Source organism: Bufo bufo, chromosome 5, assembly GCF_905171765.1.
Source record: "Bufo bufo chromosome 5, aBufBuf1.1, whole genome shotgun sequence".
NCBI classification, from domain to species: domain Eukaryota; kingdom Metazoa; phylum Chordata; class Amphibia; order Anura; family Bufonidae; genus Bufo; species Bufo bufo.
In genome coordinates this window covers 211485277-211510457 of record NC_053393.1, presented here as the reverse complement: position 1 = coordinate 211510457, position 25181 = coordinate 211485277, and the positions used below count along the sequence as shown (strand labels likewise).

At 42.3% G+C, this 25181-nt stretch overlaps 1 protein-coding gene across 5 annotated transcripts in view; it reads left to right on the top strand.

Annotated features, from left to right (window-relative positions):
- Positions 1–25181, top strand: part of TPK1 (thiamin pyrophosphokinase 1) — a 781125-nt gene that overhangs the window by 539333 nt on the left and 216611 nt on the right. For all 5 annotated transcript variants that reach the window (XM_040432721.1, XM_040432719.1, XM_040432720.1 and 2 more), the window contains one exon: positions 6082–6193. In XM_040432721.1, the coding sequence (XP_040288655.1) occupies positions 6082–6193 (112 nt within the window). The remainder of the gene's footprint in view (positions 1–6081; positions 6194–25181) is intronic.

Here is a 25181-nt window from a genome sequence, read left to right as displayed (position 1 = left end):
CTGATTTTTTTTCAGGACCCATTGAAAATGAATGGGTACAGAACTGGTCCAGATCTGTTCCGCAAAAAACGGAACAGATCAGGAAAGAAACAACGGACGTGTGAATGGACCCTTAGAAGAAGCCTTGAGCACTGCAGCCTCATCCTAGGCCAGTGACATCACTGTACATTGGTCACAAGGCCTATTTGCAGCTTAAATAAATGTCCAGCTAAATCAATATCAATTAATAAAGAAGGATCATAGAATCAAATAGTGTCCAGCAGTATTGATCCCTTTAAAACATAACTTTTACTTTTTATATTATAAAATAATACCACCGTGGTGGTTCACCAGTGAGAAATAGTGAGACAAACAACAATAATGAAAAATAAAAAATGCTCCTGGAAGCATAGATACAATGGTTAGGTGGTGAGTAAACACAAGGCAGCTAAGGGGAGCAGTAGGTGTAACTAACCTGTCCCTACGCTCACCCTGACTGAATCCTCAGCCCAGGGACGTCCCCTAAGGGTGGAGACTCCCTGTCCTCGTGCCTGGGCTGACTGCCCTGCGTTTACCCTGCTGACGGGTGATACTCTGCGTCCAAGGTAAAAAATTACCCACATGGACACCAATGGATACAATCAGACCAGATTATGTATACAAATAGGTGAACGGATACGTGTCACCTATGATAGAGCCAAGCACAAGGGCATCAACCGGTGCGTTCCCAGGCTGGTTCACATAAAGCCCTTCGCGTTTCCCCTATTACTAGGTTCATCAGGGGGCATTCACGGTCAAGGGTACAACCGTCATATATGACAAGATAAATCAAATATACTTAAGATATAGTGGAGGACACAGGACCAGAGACGCAGACGATAATGGGTATAGGACCATGGGACCAATTGATAAATCCCACCTGTGAAAAATAAAAACATTATAAATATGGGTGCTAAATATAAGATATATCATAAGACTCCTGCATCTCAGCACTTACTTAGTGTCCTAGGCAGTCAGGAGGCTAAAGGGCCCAATAGGATAGGGGCCAGCATTTCACCCAAGAAGCTGTAAGCAAAAAAATGTTTACATATAATGTGAGGCACATTAAATGCCAGGATGTTCATTTACCAGCTCCCAGTAGATGGTCCTTACCTACAATTAGGCTGCGTCCCAGTAACGTCCTGTTCCTCCTACCATTCACACTCTCTCTCATTTACCTATATACCCTCTTACCAGCTGTTCAAAATTGGCGCCGATTAGCACGTCAAGCGGGTCACATCCGGAAGTCCGACGCCACAGTCGGCGTCATTACCGGTTCGTGAGCCGCACACATAGATTACCACCGGTCCCTGCAGTGAAGGAAGACGTCACTTCCGTCCAAGGAACCTCTGTTAGAGCCTCAGTACGCCGCCTTCATCCTGTGGAACGCATAGAGTGGCCACATCCGGTCCCATGGAACGCATAATCGCGTCACATCCGGTCTGTAAGCCGTCCCATTCACAGTGCATCAGATGCTGTGTCATAGGAGGCGGCCCCACGGGCCTGGCAACAACATCGATAGGTTTATAAGCAGCAGCGGCAGTCTAGTGTATAAGTGTGATATTACAAAGATCAGCTGGCGAGGGGCAGGGGGATTAGGTGTGAAAATGATAAGCAAACGTTCATTTCCATAATTTTCACTCACCACCGTGGACGTCAATAACATGTGACGCGACGGGTGTGATCTTTTTCTTAACCACGTCGTTCACATGTTCACAAATCCGCTGCCTGACCTCTCTAAGGCCTCTTTCACACGGGCGTTGCGGAAACACCCGCGATTTTTCCGCGCGAGTGCAAAACATTGTAATGCGTTTTGCACTCGCGTGAGAAAAATCGCGCGTGTTTGGTACCCAAACCCGAACTTCTTCACAGAAGTTCGGGCTTGGGATCGGTGTTCTGTAAATAGTATTATTTTCCCTTATAACATGGTTATAAGGGAAAATAATAGCATTCTGAATACAGAATGCATAGTAAAACAGGGCTGGAGGGGTTAAAAAAAATAAAAAATCATTTAACTCACCTTAATCCACTTGCTCGCGATGCCCGTCATCTCCGTCTGACTCTTTTACTGTCTAGGACCTGTGGAGAGCATTAACTATAGTTTAAGGACCTGGGATGACGTCACTCTGGTGAATCACCATGGTAAAAGATCATGTGACGTACCATGTGATGACCGGAGTGACGTCATCCCAGGTCCTTAAACTATAGTTAATGCTCTCCACAGGTCCTAGACAGTAAAAGAGTCAGACGGAGATGACGGGCATCGCGAGCAAGTGGATTAAGGTGAGTTAAATGATTTTTTATTTTTTTTAACCCCTCCAGCCCTGTTTTACTATGCATTCTGTATTCAGAATGCTATTATTTTCCCTTATAACCATGTTATAAGGGAAAATAATAAGGTTCGGGTCTCCATCCCGATCATCTCCTAGCAACCGTGCGTGAAAATCGCACCGCATCCGCACTTGCTTGCGGATGCTTGCGATTTTCACGCAACCCCATTCATTTCTATGGGGCCTGCGTTACATGAAAAACGCACAAAGAGGAGCATGCTGCGATTTTCACGCAACGCAAAAGTGATGCGTGAAAATCACCGCTCGTGTGCACAGCCCCATAGAAATGAATGGGTCAGTATTCAGTGCGGGTGCAATGCGTTCACCTCCCGCATCGCATCCGCGCGGAATACTCGCTCGTGTGAAAGGGGCCTAATGGTTTTGCCTATATAATCCATAGGACAAGGGCACTGGCAAAAACTTATTGCAAATATCTATAGGAAGGACACCGCAACCAACTCGCTGCTGCATTGGGAGAGCCATCACCCGACACCGCTTAAACGTGGTATACCGAGGGGCCAATACTTGAGGACCCGGAGAAACTGTTCTGAGGGTGAAGCGTTCTACACTGAGGCCAAGAAGTTACAGACGAGATTCAGGGAGAGGGGTTACCCCCAAACGGTCCTTGGGGGCGCGTTCCAGAATGCCTTAGGTAGAGAACGCACTGAACTCCTCGTCCCCAAACCCAAGGCACAGAGTGGACAACAACCGATACGCCTGATATCTATGTTTGACTGTGCAAACACGGAGGTAATGTCAGTCTTGAAAAGGTACTGGCCTATTCTCCACATGGACCCTGACCTTAGGGATGTACTCACTAAGCAGCCGAGTGTCACTTATAGGCGGGGGAGGAGCTTAAGAGACCGTCTTGTCCACAGCCACTACACTACACCAAGTGGAGTGGGGACCTGGCTGGACTGCAAGCCTTGCGGCATGTTCAAGTGTGGCTCCTGCAAAGCCTGTGCCTTTATCTCTACTGCAAAATCAATCATTTGCTCAGTCACTGGTCAAGCCTACCAAATTAGGGATTTTTATAACTGTAGGAGCAAGGGTGCGGTATATATTTGCCAGTGCCCTTGTCCTATGGATTATATAGGCAAAACAATTAGAGAGGTCAGGCGGATTTGTGAACATGTGAACGACGTGGTTAAGAAAAAGATCACACCCGTCGCGTCACATGTTATTGACGTCCACGGTGGTGATCCCAGTTGTCTGAGATTTTCGGTCCTTGAGACCATCCCATTGTCACCTAGGGGTGGAGACTGGGACCGGAAAATCCTCCAGAAAGAATGCGTCTGGATTCACCGCTTTAGATCCCAGGCACCACTCGGGATTAACGAAAGACTCACTTTTTCTTGTTTTCTATGATCTGCCGGGGTGGCTATGTGTGTTTTTGTTTCCCTTATCCTTCTGATCAAGAATAGCGCTATTTCGGTAATTTTATTAAAGCCAAGATGAAACAAATAGGATACATTTTGTATCCAGATATTGCACATTTAACATCTAATGTGCACTTCGTGTCACCTATATCGGAGGGAGTACACCTGAGTGAAAATTATGGAAATGAACGTTTGCTTATCATTTTCACACCTAATCCCCCTGCCCCTCGCCAGCTGATCTTTGTAATATCACACTTATACACTAGACTGCCGCTGCTGCTTATAAACCTATCGATGTTGTTGCCAGGCCCGTGGGGCCGCCTCCTATGACACAGCATCTGATGCACTGTGAATGGGACGGCTTACAGGCCGGATGTGACGCGATTATGCTTTCCATGGGACCGGATGTGGCCGCTCTATGCATTCCACAGGATGAAGGCGGCGTACTGAGGCTCTAACAGAGGTTCCTTGGACGGAAGTGACATCTTCCTTCACTGCAGGGACCAGTGGTAATCTATGTGTGCGGCTCACGGACCGGTAATGACGCCGACTGTGGCGTCGGACTTCCGGATGTGACCCGCTTGACGTGCTAATCGGCGCCAATTTTGAACAGCTGGTAAGAGGGTATATAGGGAAATGAGAGAGAGTGTGAATGGTAGGAGGAACAGGACGTTACTGGGACGCAGCCTAATTGTAGGTAAGGACCATCTACTGGGAGCTGGTAAATGAACATCCTGGCATTTAATGTGCCTCACATTATATGTAAAAAAAATTTTGCTTACAGCTTCTTGGGTGAAATGCTGGCCCCTATCCTATTGGGCCCTTTAGCCTCCTGACTGCCTAGGACACTAAGTAAGTGCTGAGATGCAGGAGTCTTATGATATATCTTATATTTAGCACCCATATTTATAATGTTTTTATTTTTCACAGGTGGGATTTATCAATTGGTCCCATGGTCCTATACCCATTATCGTCTGCGTCTCTGGTCCTGTGTCCTCCACTATATCTTAAGTATATTTGATTTATCTTGTCATATATGACGGTTGTACCCTTGACTGTGAATGCCCCCTGATGAACCTAGTAATAGGGGAAACGCGTAGGGCTTTATGTGAACCAGCCTGGGAACGCACCGGTTGATGCCCTTGTGCTTGGCTCTATCATAGGTGACACGTATCCCGTTCACCTATTTGTATACATAATCTGGTCTGATTGTATCCATTGGTGTCCATGTGGGTAATTTTTTACCTTGGACGCAGAGTATCACCCGTCAGCTCTTGGGGAGCTTTTTGGTAACCATCTATTGTTGGAGAGGAGGGTAAACGCAGGGCAGTCAGCCCAGGCACGAGGACAGGGAGTCTCCACCCTTAGGGGACGTCCCTGGGCTGAGGATTCAGTCAGGGTGAGCGTAGGGACAGGTTAGTTACACCTACTGCTCCCCTTAGCTGCCTTGTGTTTACTCACCACCTAACCATTGTATCTATGCTAGGCTTCCAGGAGCATTTTTTATTTTTCATTATTGTTGTTTGTCTCACTATTTTTCACTGGTGAACCACCACGGTGGTATTATTTTATAATATAAAAAGTAAAAGTTATGTTTTAAAGGGATCAATACTGCTGGACACTATTTGCAGCTTAGCTCCATTCAAGTGAATGGGACTGAGCTGTAATGCTGGGAGCCTGCATCGCTCACCAGAGCTCCAGAGAACGCATCGGCTGCCTGAAACAGCTGATCAGTGGGGATGCCGGGACATGGACCCCCGTTGATGTCATAATGATGAATGATCCTGAGGAGAGCTCATTATCATTTCCCGGATAACCCCTTTAAGATTAAGGTAAATGGGATAGACATCATATAGTTGACATAAGTTGACATAATTTAGTGAGTCTTTAAAGGCTTAAAGGTGTTGTCCTATCTGGACATTTATGGCATATCCAGATGACATATCCTAATTGCCCAGGAGGTGTAGTGTCCCACCTCTGGGACCAGTTCTTATCTCAAGAACATCGCCCTGTTGAACACAGTGCCAGGAATGAAGAGGTGGCTGTGCATGCATAGTTCTCTCCATTCCCTAGAATAAAACTTTCAAAAATATCCAAGCATATTTTCTTGCCTATTTTTGATTTGAATGGAGAGTGAGACCCCATTCTTGAGATGAGCATCTGTATATATGTCTTAGGTGTCCAGATGTGCAACCCCTTTTAATATGGGAAATAAAGGACCCCACAATCATATACAGTATACTGTACAAAATGTCTATAAAAACAGAACTATGATTTCAGCAAGGTTAGATTTTATATAATGTATTACCACATAATCATTTTACGTCCTCTCTTTTTTGTAATAACTTTCACAGGGTAAACACAAGTTACACGTGGCAACAGGAAAAGAACGTAAATGGTGTGGACTTATCCCTGTGGGATCACCTTGCAATTCTGTTACTACAACTGGCCTGAAATGGAATCTCAGTGAGTAAACTGGAATTTTCTTTTTCTCAATTTCAATTTTTAAGTCACTAGGCACAGGAGTCTTCCTACTACATGCGGCAGGCCAGGGAGGGGAAAGGGAGAGGAGGGGAGTGCTGGTAGCAGCAATGATAGCGATAGTAGTACTCATGTGACAGTCCTCACTCTGGTTCTCCCTGAGCCTTGCAATGAAGGGAAAGACACGCCCTAGCTTGGGGTCTTCTTTCTGGTTGTAGGTGTGGTGCCCATGGTGTAGGTGGGTCCTGGAGTGCAAGGCACGGATCCCTTGTGGTTAAGAACAATATAATTTGGTGGCAATGTAGGTGACGGTACAGATGGCTTTGTCTGTAACAAATATAAAAAGTTTTACGGGAAACTTGGGCAGTTCATAAATACACATACTTGTGAGAGTAGGCACACTTATTCCAGGTTGCATCAAGTAGTTTTACCAAAGCTAGTGCAAGCTCCCTTCTATTGTGCTTCTGGTCCCCATTGGACTAGAAGTGTGATGTACTGTCTGCGCACATCACCACTGTCAGCTAATCAGTAACCTCAGTGATGGTGTGCTGGCGCAACACATGACCACTGCCACTGCTGGGACCTTTGATTGGCAGACGGTGATGACATGCATGTACATGTAGATGGCACATCACACTTGTAGTCCAGAGAGAATCAGAAGCAGAGGTGAAGGTAGCTTGGCACTGAAACCAGAGTGCCAGTAACAAATGGGTCTTTTTTACCCCTGGAACCCTGCATGCCATATCAAAATGGTTCCTGGGCTTGGAGAAGATCTTAGGCTGGTGACCACCTTCAACCTATTGTCTCTATTTCGCACGCCTTCAAAAAATGGATGTTCCAGAAAAATATTTTGTAATCCCTTCATTGAGGTATAATATTTATAATTATTTTTTAAAATAAACTTTAATAATGAATTATTAATGTATTTTCCCAAGTAGTCACCTAAAAATTTCCTGGCGACAATATAGAAGTTTTGCTCATAGACAGACAGTCCTTTGAAAGAACCTGTTCCCTAATGTTTGTTTTATAGGGAACCAGAATTCTTTATAGGAGGTCGATGACTGGAGGAAGGGTTACTTCTAGAAAATAGGGTGTGACCTAAAATAAAAGGCTATGTTGTTTAGTAAATGTATGTGTTGCCTATCCAAATATGTTAAATTGCAATGGGAAGTAAGGGAGGTGTACGACCAGAATGTGTCTATGTGTTAGCTTAAAATAAAAATTCTCATCACAGACAAGTATGCCTATACAGAGAATATAAATATTTAATATCTATTATCTGAGACACTTACCTATCAGGAAAACAGGGATTTGCCTAACACCCATTGTGCCATGTGACTTGGCTAGTAACTATTTAAATATGACAGAAATTCATGAGATAATAAAATGCTTTAATGTTAGAGGGTTTTGGTTCATGTTCTGATGAATATTTCGCCGGTCTTAATCCCTATGTGCTGGTGGCGGATACACCAAAGTCATGTACAGATGCAGGCCTATACATAACTTTGGCGCATGGTGCCACTGGCCGTGCAACATGCTTTAAACTAAGCCAGCTCCCTTTCTGGCATAGTTTAAGACCTTTTTCCACACCATAAACTGACATAGAAAATAGTAAATTAGATGGGCGGGCTGCCTGCCACTGCCATACCCCCTTTTTTTACGCCACCTCGTAAAAGTGGCGTGAGCGGGGAAAAGTCGCAGATTTTGCAGCAAAATCCCCTTGCCACCAAATCTGTACCTTAGATACCCCAGAAAATAGCATATATTACTTAATAAATGACCCCTTATTGTTTAAATGAATTTTTTATGTTAGACACATTTTTTTAAGAATTTTAGGTGTTGTTGTTTTTAATTTTATGTCACTATCTATATTTAAAAATATCTTAAAATCCTGCAGTTTTCACTATGGCCACTAAGCCTAATAAAATGCTGAGACACACTGTTTTGTAGAAATCACCTTTCAGCAGTCATCTCATTATTATCACAGTAGGTTATGGACACTATCTCCCCCTCCCTGAACGTTGACATTTGCACAGATCACAAAGCATGTCTAGAGAACCCTCCCACAGAAAAACATTCACTGTTTATTGTGCATATAGTTCATGTGACTGTTATAAAGTATATCTCTAAATGTTATTAACAGCAGCTCAGCCAAAATGGCTGCCCTCATAATCATGTACAGAAAATATATTACTACCTGGATGTTTTATACATTCCCTTTAATGGATATCATTACTGGAATTTAAATAAGCTATGATGTGCTGCTTTCTCCGTTTTCAAAAATCTTAGTCAAAATATTTTATATATATTTTATAAGACCTCCTATGACTCCATTTGGTTTGATGGTGTTATTTACCATGCATTAAAAGCACGGCAGATCATAGACACAGCTTGTTCCCATTTGCTTTGTCCTTCTTGCATTTTTCATCACTCCCACTTTTACACCACCTGCAGCTCTCATACGCATCAGTTATGCTATGTTTAAGACAAGCTCAGTGTGCTACCCGAAGAGGGGAATTTGTCTTACGGGATGTATCTTACCTCCCCCAATAGAAAACAGCAGTACTTGGAAATATGTCAATTATCAGTGCTTGTTCTCTAAATGAAATACTGAACTTGAAGCTTAATCTATTATTGATACCCAACAATGCTGTAATAACTTGACATATTTAGTCTTTATTTACAAAAACTTTAGGCTAATGAGATTTCATAATAAGTTTAAAATGGATTCATGGCTAAAAGTCTACTTTTCCCTGAAATAAACCAATCTTATGCACTGCCTACTTCCTTCCCACCCACAAATATTACCTTTGCTTAAGGCCCTTTTACATAGACTGAGAAACCGGCCAGTTATCAGGAATGTTATTATTGAACATGTGCCACCAATTACCCAGCAAGAGAGCAAAATACTCTTTTGTCGGGTGACCTGATAATTTATGCACGTGGCGGCAGCATATCTCCCCATGTAAACAACGAGGTTCTACCAACAGGCAGTGAACCTGTATGGGGATGAAGGATCACAGTAGTGATCATTCATCCCTATATAGAGGGGATGATTGCTGCAAATAAATACAGCTCACAAGAGCGGGCAATGAAGGTGAACAAACCGATCATTCCAATCACTACCCTGTGTATCAGTCCATGTAAATGGACCTTACCTACTGCTGATACTTCGCAGTGTGTTTCCATTCCATAGAAGACTTCATAACAAATATTCCCCAAAGAGTAATCAAATCAGAGAGATCGGACACTGGAAAAAGAAGTAATTTGGATTAGAGGAAATGTATTTTGATGGGAATTTAGTTTTTGCAGTTTTTTTCTCATTTGTGACTGGATGGGATAATATTTAGCATATGCATACATTAAAAACAATTATGGTATACAATTTGTATAATATAAAATCTAATTTTTTTATCATTTTATTCTGGTCAACAAACAAAAATTTAACTTTTTGTAATTTTAACCACTTAAAGTATTATTCAGATTAGTGATGAGCGAAGTATTGAAAAATTCGATTCGGCTACTTCGCCAAATTTTACAAAAAAATTTGCATTGTAACAAATTTGTTTGTCATGAAGCTCATTTCTTTGTAAATAGTGGCTGCAATATAAGGAAGTGGTGATTGCGCCGCCTCCCATCAATGAACCTCTCAGATGCCGCGTTCATAGCTGATTGCGGCATCTGACAGCAATATTACAGTGTAAAATAAAAAAAAGTACAAATTCATACTTACCCATTTGATTGCAAAGAGCCAGCCGCCATCTTGATTGAAGATCTAGGGCAAAATCTTGCACGGCCTGTGATGATGTCATCACATCGGCCAGTGTGGTGACGTCATACGTCACCGTGCACAGGATTTTGTGCAAGATCTTCAATCAAGATGGCGGTAGCTGACTCCTTGGGATCAAATGGATGAGGTAAATAGGATTTTTTTTATTTTTACAGGCATTCAGGGAAAATCTATTCGCTACCACAAAGCACGAAGGCTTTGCGGTGAACAGAATTTTCACTGAAATTTGTATCGAATTCCATTTTGTCAGGTTCATTTCACTCAACCCTAATTCAGATCTTAGACTTTTATGGCACATCCCATAGATGTGGGTTCTGCCTCTGGGTCATGCATCTATTTGTAAAAAAATAGTCCGACTTCACCCTTTCCCACTGTCAACCACATTCAAACTACTAGATGTGGCCATAGCTGACTGAGCTATACTGTTTCTTTAACTACTATAAAAGTGGATTGGATGTATGGAAACGGGATAGCACTATATTGTTTGTACTCCATTCATGTTTGAGACTGCCGAACATAGCAGAGTACAGCATCACAATATCTCCTACAGTCATACAAAGTTTAAGTTGAGCAGGAGCTGACATGTTTGACCACTAATCCATTCAATACAGAGGACACAGACGTCCATTCAATACAGACCACACCTGTTCTTGTGATCACTTAGACCCCCACGGATCAGACACTTATTACCTATCCTGTGGCTAGGTAATAAATTGTCACTTAGAATATCCCTTTAAAGGGGATAGATAAACATATAAATATATTTGTATATTACTAGTACAGTACTAGCTGGGTCTTTAAAGATGGCGCCCACTTCTGAGCGGAGCGGGCGCCATAGCCGTGGGGTGTCTGCTGTTTAAGGCCTCATGCACACGACCGTTATTGTGTTCCGTGTCCGTTGTTCCGTTTTCCGTGATTTTCTGCAGACCCATTGACTTTCAATGGGTCCGTTGAAAACTCGGCTAATGCACCGTTTGTCATCCGCGTCCGTGATCCGTGGTTCCAGTCCGTCAAAAAAATATGACCTGTCCTATTTTTTTCACGGACAACGGTTCGCGGACCCATTCAAGTCAATGGGTCAGTGAAAAAACACGGAGGCACACAAGATTGTCATCCGCGTCCGTTTTTTTCCTATCATTTGCATGGCAAACTTGACTTAGACTTTTTTTTGCTTTCCTTCATGTCTGGTGATCCTCCAAAAATAAAGGAAAACACACGGAAACAAAAATGGAAACGGATCACGGAACAACGGAACCCCATTTTGCGGAACGGAACACAACAACGGTCGTGTGCATGAGGCCTTATACAGCAGACACCCGCCAATCCTGACCACGGCATCTAAGTGCACAAAATACTGGATGCTCCGGCTCGTGTGTGTAGCATCCCCTGTTTTAGTAGTTAACACATTGGTGGCCAGTGCGGCCGCCCTCCCCCCTCCCTCCCCTGTAGTTAACTCGTTGGTGGCCAGTGGGCCCCCCCCTCCCTCCCCTATAGTTAACTCGTTGGTGGCCAGTGGGCCTTCTCCCCTCCCTCCCCCTCCTAATTAAAATCTCCCCCCTATCATTGGTGGCAGCGGAGTGTACCGATCGGAGTCCCAGTTTAATCGCTGGGCCTCCGATCGGTAACCATGGCAACCAGGACGCTACTGCAGTCCCGGTTGCCATGGTTACTTAGCAATTTGTAGAACCATTATACTTACCTGCGAGCTGCGATGTCTGCGTCCGGCCGGGAGCTCCTCCTACTGGTAAGTGACAGGTCATATTTTTTTCACGGACTGGAAAAACGGATCACGGACCCGGAAGCCAAACGGTGCATTTTCCGATTTTTCCACGGACCCATTGAAAGTCAATGGGTCCGCGAAAAAAAACGGAAAACGGAACAACAGCCGCGGATGCACACAACGGTCGTGTGCATGAGGCCTAATGGGAAGAATACTGCAGCGTGCAGAACTGGTCATGTGACTTCAATGGTAACTTCAAACGGCCCCAATATTCTCACTGGGCTCAATGTTTGAATGACAGATCTGGCACAGGACTGTGACTTCCGTTAAGAATGTAAGCTTTACTGCAGATCTGAATAAAATAAAAGGTTGTTCTAACTCTTTAGGAACCAGGGCTGAGTTACAAATGATGGATTCTGTAGTTTACAGATCAATACAAAATTAGATTAAACTAAACTTTTTTTTATAGATTGGCTGTTATGTTCTCTTACAAGAACTGTGAAAACATGATTGTAATTTCAGACCGAATCTACACATTATTTCAATGCGACAGCCCAAAAGTAGAAAAAAAATGAGCATTTTTCCTATGGGAACACTACAGGCACATTGTTTCTTGTGTTTAAATATATTGGCTATATACATATATGTATAATGGCTGTGTACAGGTATAAAACAAACACTTAGGAGCACTGAGAGGGTACTGCCCTGGGTTCTCCATTTGTTACTGGCAGGAATTACTCTAGGGAATACAGTAAATCCTTAAAGGGGTATTCCCATCTCAGACAATGGGGACATATCACTAGGATATGTCCCCATTGTCTGATAGGTGCGGGTCCTACCTCTGGGACCCGCCCCTACACCGAGAACGGAGCGGGGAAGGTGGTGGCCGGAGGACCCCAGGTTTTCCAGGGTCTGGCCACCGCCAAGCGCTCTCCCCATAGAAGTGAATGGGAGCGCACCGCGCTTGTGCAACCACAGCTCCCATTCATTTCTATGGGGCCAATGAAAATAGCCGAGCCAGCGCTCGGCTATTTTTGGCGGCCCCATAGAAATGAATGGAGGGTGGCTCAGTGCGCCCTCCACAACTTTCAGGGACCCATTCTCGGTGTAGGTGTGGGTCACAGAGGTGGGACCTGCACCTATGAGACAATGGGGGCATATCCTAATGATACGCCCCCATTGTCTGAGATGGGAATGCCCCTTTAATCTAGGACCTGTGATCCCAATCAGCAATTTAATCTAGAAGCACATGATGATCCTGAATTTTCGTGGTCTCCGCTACAGTAAATCTTTTGGTCCAACACCTTTCCCATCCAGAGTATGCCATGCTGTTTTAGTTTGGTTATAAACCTGTCTATGGCATTGCAATAAACATAGAATTGTACAATTTATATATAACATTCATTCATGGATTGGTAAAGGGATTGTTTTACCACAACAAAGAGTTAATCGCTCTAGTTTCTGAAAGCCCTGGTGATGAACTGTTACCACAAGGAAAATTTTGCAGCTATCAACTTGTTCTGCAGTGGTCACTGAAGATGAAATGAACTATTACCAGTCAGCTATTTAACTATATTGGACAAGCTCTGTCTCACAGCGGGGAACGCCCTATATAATGCCCATATACCCTACAAGTCAACCTCTTTCATTTACAGTTTACTATACAAGATATTTAAGTATAAATAAAAAATGTTTTGTAATAAAAGTTTCATTATCACACATAACTTTATAATCTCGGCACCACCTTACATTTGTGAGATGTCTTTGTTGGGTTTACTTTTTCCAAACTCTTAGAGATGATATAGCCTTTAAAATGTTCATATCCGTTCTAAATACATAAATTATTTCACTCCACATTATTCACCTGATCTGATTTCGGCAAAATGTATTCCCAAAATTAGGGCAGAAGTGTTTTCTTTCTGATTTTATTTTATTTCTTTTTTGTGACTGTTTTTAATCCATTATACAGAGCTGTGGTTTTCTTTCACACATGCACTGTGAGATGTCGAGAGAAATGCTGAGCGAACACCAGGTATCTAGAAAGATACTATCTCTGTGTTAATGAGGCACTGAAATAAAAAGTGTCTGGTCAGCTGGGAGCACAGTGCAGGTGTAAAGAGCAGCATGTTGTCAAGATACCTGTGTGTATATATATATATATATATATATATATGTGCTGCATTTCTATTTTTAAGACCTAGGAAAATGCATATATTTGTAGAGAATCTGCTTATAATTTACTCAACGGACATTTATCCTATTTATTTATTGACCAAGAGCTTTGTAATTAGGTTTATTTTTTTCTTTTACTATCTGTGTTATGTTTATTATAGATGGTCTTTGTCTGCTGGGTATTCAGTATTACACTGTGATGTCTCTAAGCGTATAGATGTCCCTTAGCAATTGACTAGATATTACATCGTAGATATGAAACTGGGGACCTAGACCATCCCTTATTAACTTCTGAACTATTTTCTTTGAAATTATGTCTCACAATATCTAATATTTTGGACACTTTCATACACAATATCAAATCAAACCTTTTCCAGCACGTGAAGGAAGACTCTCAAATCACTCTTTAGTCACAAAGTTAAACTTTCTTAACCTATACTTACTGATAAAGGAAGACGTAGTAATGACTCGCATTTCATACTAAGGACTGTATTACACTGGCCGATGGTCAGCCAAATCTTTGCTATCGGGCGTTCATAGGAACACTTGTTAGAGATGATCTGGCCATATAATACAGCCCTAAAAGTGCTGGCAATTACCCAATGAACGAGCATGCTTAAAAATCCATGTTTGCCGGCAGTGGATCGTGCCATCTAATCATGATCTGCTGCCGGCAAACCATGAGTCAGTGTGGGGACAAGCGATGGCATTAGCGATCGCTTCTCCCCATACTGTGGAAGAGATTACTGCATGTAATAGTAGCGTTCTTACGAGCAGGCGATTGCCAGGAAGGTACGCTTTCTTCATGACAATTGTCTGCTGCATCGCTAGGTCTAAGAGTCTTAAATATGAGGCTGCCAAGGCTATGTAGGAACATAAAGTAAAATAACAGAAGTGCCGAATCCATCACATGACAAACACCAACAGCAGCCAACGAACCTTATTGACTTTTATTAGGTCCATCGGGTTTTCATCATGGTATCCATTACTGTACTAAAAAATAACACTACTTGACAGTGGCTCAGGAATGATTGGGTTACAGAGGCTGGTCTCACAAGATTAGCAAAATTTTGCAAGATCACCATGTGTTCTGCATCAGTGTGAGGCAGTCCATGCTGATTGGACAGTGTCACAGTGAGGCAGAAGACAACACTTACTGAGAAGAACCAAAGTCTCCTCCTCCCTGTATCTTTACTCCCGATTACCATATTTGGTGCCAAAATGGAAGGGGGGCCATAGTGGGACAAGAGAGGGGCCAAATAAAAAAATAAAAACTGGACTGGAATGAGCATAGCACAGGGCATCAGGGGAGGTAGAGAAAATTGTTTAAAAGAAAAACTAAAGACAAGTCCTCTTTAAAATATTGCAAAAGATAATTGACTCAAATTTTCCGCTTTGTACTTTCACTATCTTTTGCCTAATTTTGTCACCCAAAATCAATAGTTTATTGGAGCTAAGGTTTCATGAAACCAAATAAGAAATCAGACTATGAAAAGTGTGTAGTAATGTTTTTTCTAAATCAGTGCTTCGCAAACTGTGTTCTATTTTCAGAAGAACAGTCCCACTCTCCAGATGGAAGCAGTCTATCACAAATTCCTTTACCTAGAATGACTTTCTCTTGTGGTTTTTGCCAGACGGGAGCATGGAAAATAACCTGACTAGGGCCAAAGTGACTGTGACAACATAGAAACATATAGAAACATAGAATGTGTCGGCAGATAAGAACCATTTGGCCCATCTAGTCTGCCCAATATACTGAATACTATGAATAGCCCTTGGCCCTATCTTATATGAAGGATGGTCTTATGCCTATCCCATGCATGCTTAAACTCCTTCACTGTATTTGCAGCTACCACTTCTGCAGGAAGGCTATTCCATGCATCCACTACTCTCTCAGTAAAGTAATACTTCCTGATATTACTTTTAAACCTTTGCCCCTCTAATTTAAAACTATGTCCTCTTGTAGCAGTTTTTCTTCTTTTAAATATTCTCTCCTCTTTTACCTTGTTGATTCCCTTTATGTATTTAAAAGTTTCTATCATATCCCCTCTGTCTCGTCTTTCTTCCAAGCTATACATATTAAGGTCCTTTAATCTTTCCTGGTAAGTTTTATCCTGCAATTAGTAGCCAAGAGGCTCATGTGTGCAGTGTGGCAGTAATGGAGAGATCCTGTGGCTTGTGTTGTGTTTGTGGTTAGCATTGTGGGCATATGCCAGAGAATGCGTCAAACACCAAATCTACATGGCCCTCTTTGATAAAAAAAAAATCTGCATAAAAGATAACCCCCAAAAATTGAAATAACTCTAACCTCCACCTCCAACCTCATTCTTACTTATATTACTCTTACTGTATAAACTAGATGCTCTCTGTTTACTGTCTCATGTCAGTTTCCCATTTTCATGTAATAACTACACCAATAAAAAGTCACACATTTTGTATCGTCTTTATAGGAAAAGTTAGAGTAATACTTTACAGGCTATATTGACACCTTTGGGGCCATTTTTTATTATTGTATTCTACTCATTTTTTAATTGGTCTCTATTGAAAATTGTCAGCCCTTTTCTCTGTATAGATGTCAGTCTCGGTGTATTTGCAGAGCCACAGGCTTTCTGTTCACAGTGAGTCCCATCAGATAGAGGCCTTGATGGCTCATCTGTAGCCCTTATCTCTGAATTCCTGACAGCTCAGAAGCACTTATTATAGGTCAGTTCTTATCAAACTGATAACATTATGCTTAATTGAGTGCTTAAGCTGTCAGGAGTTCAGAGGTAAGGGCTTTAGACCAAGCTTTCAGATCTGCCATCTGACAGGACTCAGTTTAAACAGAAAGTAACAGTCTGCAAATAGAAAGAAGCTGAAATTTGTAATGAGAAAACTGCCGAAAATCTTGAATAAAGACTAGTGTTGGGCGAGCACCAAAGTGCTCGTGTGCTTGGGTGCTTGAGTAGAACACTTTGCAATGCTTGGGAGTTCTACCGAGCACCCAAGCACAATGGAAGTCAATCGGAGAATCCCAGGGACCCCCTGCTCTGAAGAGGGGAGGGTGTCGGGATTCTAGTTCGGCTTAGGAGTCCCTGCTCTGACTCCATATATAGCTATATCCATATATATATAGTCAGTGCTTGGGGACCCCCCAGTGTATTTAAATCTAATTTATTAAAAGTTTCTGCCAGGATTTGAACTCCCAACATTTTACTGTACATTAGAGGCAAGGACCTTCTCCAATCAGCTATAAAACTGAATGATAAACAATGTCAGAAAAACCTGATAGTAGTTATAGTATAGTATAGTATTATAGAAAGAAAAAGTTGGCAGCATGAAAAATGAAAATTAATGGGTGCTATGTCCTGGGGCATAGGCTAATAGCCCAAAATACAGAAAGAAAAATGGACAGCACTCCAAAGCTATAAAATATTGAAAAATGTATTCACCCATTTTTTTGTTCTATCTTTCTTTCTTTCTCTTTTGTTCACAGATGCTGTGATGGACCGGAGTGGGGATGTGGTGACCTTTGTGCATGGATCCATTGAAGTTGGACTGCGACCTTCATGTATATTCTTGTTAGGATTATAATTTCTATTGTACTGCAGGTGCGCCAATATCACAATAACGGATGATGTTAGTGGCCCCTAATATTGTGAGGAGAACCCTCAATAATTTGGTGATGGAGCTAGTCGAGGGACCAAACGGTATGTGCGCCTGATACTAAGGTGTTGTTCGCTCGTACAGATATGGTCCAATAGGGGTGAGGATTGATGTCCTTGACAAGATGTCACCTTCCTCTTGCTCCTTTTTACACCATAATATGTGCACATATCCTTGTGCTATAAGGATTTTAGGGACATGCACCTTTACCAAGATGGCATTGTGTGGAAAAATACGCATACACACATGCGCCAGTTTATAGTCATTCGGTTACCACTACCAATATGGCGTTTGTTGGCTCACAGCTTGAGTGCGCAGGCTCAGAGATGAGTCAGCATGATCGCTTCCTGTTTGAAGGCTTACGATGTTTGGCGCAAGCGCAGTACTCGCCACAGCACGCCGATATTTCAGAGTTATGAATACATGAGGTCGCCTCCGCACCTGGATGGTATGTACGGTCGTCAGCCCACTCCCACACTCCGGTGTGTTACACCATTTATCTGGATTTGTATCACCTGTTATTAATCATGCACTTAATAGGATGTACACCAAATAAACATCATGATTGCACTGTACTTGTAACATAGACATGATTTTATGTATTAAATTACTTACATGATGGAAATATGTGATCATCACTACATTTTATGCTTTTAATCATGTTTTTTGATGTGATTTCACTGTATGACCTGTTATCATTACCAATTATGCACTTATGATATTCTTTTATTGGTTTGACTATACAGGGAGTGCAGAATTATTAGGCAAGTTGTATTTTTGAGGATTAATTTTATTATTGAACAACAACCATGTTCTCAATAAACCCAAAAAACTCATTAATATCAAAGCTGAATATTTTTGGAAGTAGTTTTTAGTTTGTTTTTAGTTTTAGCTATTTTAGGGGGATATCTGTGTGTGCAGGTGACTATTACTGTGCATAATTATTAGGCAACTTAACAAAAAAAATATATACAGTATACCCATTTCAATTATTTATTTTTACCAGTGAAACCAATATAACATCTCAACATTCACAAATATACATTTCTGACATTCAAAAACAAAACAAAAACAAATCAGTGACCAATATAGCCACCTTTCTTTGCAAGGACACTCAAAAGCCTGCCATCCATGGATTCTGTCAGTGTTTTGATCTGTTCACCATCAACATTGCGTGCAGCAGCAACCACAGCCTCCCAGACACTGTTCAGAGAGGTGTACTGTTTTCCCTCCTTGTAAATCTCACATTTGATGATGGATCACAGGTTCTCAATGGGGTTCAGATCAGGTGAACAAGGAGGCCATGTCATTAGATTTTCTTCTTTTATACCCTTTCTTGCCAGCCACGCTGTGGAGTACTTGGACGCGTGTGATGGAGCATTGTCCTGCATGAAAATCATGTTTTTCTTGAAGGATGCAGACTTCTTCCTGTACCACTGCTTGAAGAAGGTGTCTTCCAGAAACTGGCAGTAGGACTGGGAGTTGAGCTTGACTCCATCCTCAACCCGAAAAGGCCCCACAAGCTCATCTTTGATGATACCAGCCCAAACCAGTACTCCACCTCCACCTTGCTGGCGTCTGAGTCGGACTGGAGCTCTCTGCCCTTTACCAATCCAGCCACGGGCCCATCCATCTGGCCCATCAAGACTCACTCTCATTTCATCAGTCCATAAAACCTTAGAAAAATCAGTCTTGAGATATTTCTTGGCCCAGTCTTGACGTTTCAGCTTGTGTGTCTTGTTCAGTGGTGGTCGTCTTTCAGCCTTTCTTACCTTGGCCATGTCTCTGAGTATTGCACACCTTGTGCTTTTGGGCACTCCAGTGATGTTGCAGCTCTGAAATATGGCCAAACTGGTGGCAAGTGGCATCTTGGCAGCTGCACGCTTGACTTTTCTCAGTTCATGGGCAGTTATTTTGCGCCTTGGTTTTTCCACACGCTTCTTGCGACCCTGTTGACTATTTTGAATGAAACGCTTGATTGTTCGATGATCACGCTTCAGAAGCTTTGCAATTTTAAGAGTGCTGCATCCCTCTGCAAGATATCTCACTATTTTTGACTTTTCTGAGCCTGTCAAGTCCTTCTTTTGACCCATTTTGCCAAAGGAAAGGAAGTTGCCTAATAATTATGCACACCTGATATAGGGTGTTGATGTCATTAGACCACACCCCTTCTCATTACAGAGATGCACATCACCTAATATGCTTAATTGGTAGTAGGCTTTCGAGCCTATACAGCTTGGAGTAAGACAACATGCATAAAGAGGATGATGTGGTCAAAATACTCATTTGCCTAATAATTCTGCACGCAGTGTATATATGTCACTAGACACATGTTTTATTTGCTTGAGAAAGGCTCTATGGATGAGCCGAAACGTTGCTGCTGCTGTTTTGTTCCATATGGGTGAATACATTTTTCAATATTTTATAGCTTTGGAGTGCTGTCCATTTTTCTATTTATATATATATATATATATATATTATATATATATATATATACAGTTGCAAGAAAAAGTATGTGAACCCTTTGGAATTATATGGATTTCTGCACAAATTGGTCATAAAATGTGATCTGTTCTTCATCTAAGTCACAACAATAGACAATCACAGTCTGCTTCAACTAATAACACACAAATAATTAAATGTTACCATGTTTTTATTGAACACACCATGTAAACATTCACAGTGTAGGTGGAAAAAGTATGTGAACCCCTAGACTAATGACATCTCCAACAGCTAATTGGAGCGAGGTGTCAGCCAACTGGAGTCCAATCAATGAGATGAGATTGGAGGTGTTGGTTACAGCTGCCCTGCCCTATAGAAAAACACACACCAGTTCTGGGTTTGCTTTTCACAAGAAGCATTGCCTGATGTGAATGATGCCTTGCACAAAAGAGCTCTCAGAAGACCTACGATTAAGAATTGTTGACTTGCATAAATCTGGAAAGGGTTATAAAAGTATCTCCAAAAGCCTTGCTGTTCATCAGTCCACGGTAAGACAAATTATCTATAAATGGAGAAAGTTCAGCACTGCTGCTACTCTCCCTAGGAGTGGCGGTCCTGTAAAGATGACTGCAAGAGCACAGCGCAGACTGCTCAATGAGGTGAAGAAGAATCCTAGAGTGTCAGCTAAAGACTTACAAAAGTCTCTGGCATATGCTAACATCCCTGTTGGCGAATCTACTATACGTAAAACACTAAACAAGAATGGATTTCATGGGAGGATACCACAGAGGAAGCCACTGCTGTCCAAAAAAAATATTGCTGCACGTTTACAGTTTGCACAAGAGCACCTGGATGTTCCACAGCAGTACTGGCAAAATATTATGTGGACATATGAAACCAAAGTTGAGTTGTTTGAAAGAAACACACAACACTATGTGAGGAGAAAAAGAGGCACAGCACACCACACCAACATCAAAACCTCATCCCAACTGTGAAGTATGGTTGTGGGGGCATCATGGTTTGGGGCTGGTTTGCTGCGTCAGGGCCTGGACGGATTGCTATCATCGAAAGAAAAATGAATTCCCAAGTTTATCAAGACATTTTGCAAGAGAACTTAAGGCCATCTGTCCACCAGCTGAAGCTCAACAGAAGATGGGTGTTGCAATAGGACAACGACCCAAAGCATAGAAGTAAATCAACAACAGAATGGCTTAAACAGAAGAAAATACGCCTTCTGGAGTGGCCCAGTCAGAGTCCTGACCTTAACCCGATTGAGATGCTGTGGCATGACCTCAAGAAAGCGATTCACACCAGACATCCCAAGAATATTGCTGAACTGAAACAGTTCTGTAAAGAGGAATGGTCAAGAATTACTCCTGACCGTTGTGCACGTCTGATCTGCAACCACAGGAAACGTCTGGTTGAAGTTATTGCTGCCAAAGGAGGTTCAACCAGTTATTAAATCTAAGGGTTCACATACTTTTTACACCTGCACTGTGAATGTTTACATGGTGTGTTCAATAAAAACATGGTAACATTTCATTCTTTGTGTGTTATTAGTTTAAGCAGACTGTGATTGTCTATTGTTGTGACTTAGATGAAGATCAGATCACATTTTATGCCCAATTTGTGCAGAAATCCATATCATTCCAAAGGGTTCACATACTTTGTCTTGGAACTGTATAAAGAAATAAAAATGGGGCAGCACTCAAGAGATGAAAAAGTATTAAAAAAAACTTTATTCACCCATTGTGGAAAAGCAATTTTTTTTTGTATTTTGGAAATGTGCTGATTCCTCATTTGGGCATTGCACCCGCATTTATTTTGGACGGTGCTGCCGCTGTTTTTTTGTATATACAGTCCTGATCAAAAGTTTAGGACCACTTGAAAAATGGCAAAAAATCATATTTTACATTGTTGGATCTTAACAAGGTTCCAAGTAGAGCTTCAACATGCAGCAAGAAGAACTGAGAGTGAGACAAAACATTTTTTGAGCATTCAATTAATTGAAAATAACGATTAAACTGAAACAGGCTGTTTTTCAGCTGATCAAAATTTTAGGACCACATGCCTTTAAAAGGCCAAATCTGTGCAAAGATGTGGATTCATTGTCATTTTCTGTCAGGTAGTCACACGTTGTGATGGCAAAGGCAAAAAAACTCTCCCATTTTGAACGTGGTCGGGTTGTTGAACTGCATAAGCAGGTTCTCTCACAGCACGCCATCGCTGCTGAGGTGGGACGCAGTAAGACAGTCATTTGGAATTTCTTAAATGATCCTGAGGGTTATGGAACAAAAAAGTCAAGTGGAAGACCCAAAAAAAATTCATCAGCACTGAGCCAGAGGATCCAATTGGCTGTCCGTCAAGACACTGGACGATCCTCGACCCAAACTATGGACCTTACTGGTGCTGACTGCAGCCCCATAACCATCAGATGGCATCTGAGACTGAAGGGCTTCAAAAACAAAAAACATCTTCAAAGACCTCGTCTCCTTGAACGCCACAGAACTGCTCGTTTGGACTTTGCAAGAGAGCACCAACCATGGGACATTCAAAGGTGGAAGAAAGTTTTATTCTCTGATGAGAAAAAAATTAACCTTGATGGTCCTGATGGTTTCCAACGTTACTGGCATGACAAGCAGATCCCACCTGAGATGTTTTCTATGCGCCACAGTGGAGGGGGCGCCATAATGGTCTGGGGTGCTTTTTCCTTCAGTGGAACAATGGAGCTTCAGGAAGTGCAGGGGCGTCAAACGGCCGCTGGCTATGTCCAGATGTTGCAGAGAGCATTCCTCATGACTGAGGGCCCTTGTCTGTCTGGTAACGACTGGGTTTTTCAACAGGACAACACTACAGTACACAATGCTGTAGGACAAGGGACTTCTTCCAGGAGAATAACATCATGATTTTGGCCCATCCTGCGTGTTCCTCTGATCTAAATCCAATTGAGAACCTTTGGGGATGGATGGCAAGGGAAGTTTACAAAAAATTAGCAACAACTCCAGACAGTAGATGGCCTTCGTGCGGCTGTCTTCACCACTTGGAGAAATGTTCCCACTCACCTCATGGAAACGCTTGCATCAAGCATGCCGAAACGAATTTTTGAAGTGATAAACAATAACGGCGGAGCTACTCATTACTGAGTTCATATTTGGAAGTTTGATTTCTGTTTTGGGGGGGTTTCGTTTTTTTTTTGGGAGGTGTGGTTTTGATCAGCTGAAAAACAGCCTGTTTCAGTTTATTTGTTGCTTTCATTAAATTGAATGCTCAAAAAATGTTTTGTTTCACTCCTTTTTCTTCTTGTTGCATGTTGAAGCTCTACTTGGAACCTTGTTAAGATCCAGCCATGTTAAATATGATATTTTTGCCATTTTTCAAGTGGTCTTAAATTTTATGGCTAAAAACGTATATATATAAATGTTTCTGCCGGGATTCGAACACAACCTGGTACATTAGAGGCAAGGATGTTAACCACTACACTATAGAGCTACATGTTAGGGTACTTTCACACTTGCGTTGTTTGATTCCGGCAGGCAGTTCCGTTGCCTGAACTGCCTGCCTGATCAGGCAAACTGTATGCAAACGCATGTCATTTTTTCTGACTGATCAGGCATTTTTCTGACTGATCAGGATCCTGATCAGTCAAAAAAATGCCTGATCAGTCAGAAAAATGCATTGCAATACCGGATCCGTTTTTCCGGTGTCATCATGCAAAACGGATCCGGTATTTATTTTTTTCTCATTTTTAACCGCCTCCAGACCGCCTAACGCAGGATTGCGTTCTGGAGGCGGTCGATTCATTCCTCCTAGACGCATATACGCGGAGCGCGCGTTCACAGGAACCGGAGGTAAACGTGTGGATCTGCAGCCTGCCAGCGGCGATCATTCGCTGGCAGGCTGTAGATGCGATTTTTTTAACCCCTTAAAGGTATATTAGACGCTGTTTTGATAACAGCGTCTAATATACCTGCTACCTGGTCCTCTGGTGGTCCCTTTTGCTTGGATCGACCACTAGAGGACACAGGCAGCTCTGTAAGTAGCACCAATCACCACTACACTACACCCCCCCTGTCAATTATTAACCCCTGATCACCCCATATAGACTCCCTGATCTCCTGTCATTAATCACCCCCCTGTAAGGCTCCATTCAGACGTCAGTATGTGTTTTGCGGATCCGCGGACCCACGGATCCTCGGATCCACAAAACACATACGGACGTCTGAATGGAGTCTTACAGGGGGGTGATCAATGACAGGGGGGTGATCACCCCATATTAGACTCCCTGATCACCCCCCTGTCATTGATCACCCCCCTGGAAGGCTCCATTCAGACGTCCGTATGTGTTTTGCGGATCCGCGGATCCGCAAAACACGTACGGACGTCTGAATGGAACCTTACAGGGGGGTGATCACCCCATATAGACTCCCTGATCACCCCCCTGTCATTGATCACCCCCCTGTAAGGCTCCATTCAGACATCCGTATGTGTTTTGCGAATCCGCGGATCCGCAAAACACTGACACCGCGGATCCGCAAAACACGGACATCGGCAATGTGCTTTCCGCATTTTGCGGATCCGCACATTGCCAGAACTATATAGAAAATGCCTTTTCTTGTCCGCAATTGCGGACAAGAATAGGACATGTTCTATAGACTCTACAAAAAACAGTGTTCGCCAGATCAGGCCTGATCTTGTGCGCACACTTGCGTTCAGTCCGCCCCACCGCAGTGACCGAAATTATTTTTTTTCTGATCACTGCAAAAACACTGTAAAAATCGCTGCGGGGGCATGACGAGTTCATAGAAGATTTTTTTATTTTTTTTTCAAAAGTTAGCGGAAATAGATTTTTTTTTTTTTTTTTTCGTTTTTTCTTACAAAGTCTCATATTCCACTAACTTGTGACAAAAAATAAAATCTCACATGAACTCACCATACCGCTCACGGAATCCAAATGCATAAAATTTTTTAGACATTTAGATTCCAGACTTCTTCTCACACTTTAGGGCCCCTAAAATGCCAGGGCAGTATAAATACCCCACAAGTGACCCCATTTCGGAAAGAAGACACCCCAAGGTATTCGCTGAGACCGTTTAGAATTCAGCTTTATAGCTGAGTGGATAAGGTCCTTGCCTCTAATGTACAAGAGGTTGGCAGTTAAAATCCCAGCAGAAACTTTTCAGAAATAGATACTAAATTACATTTAA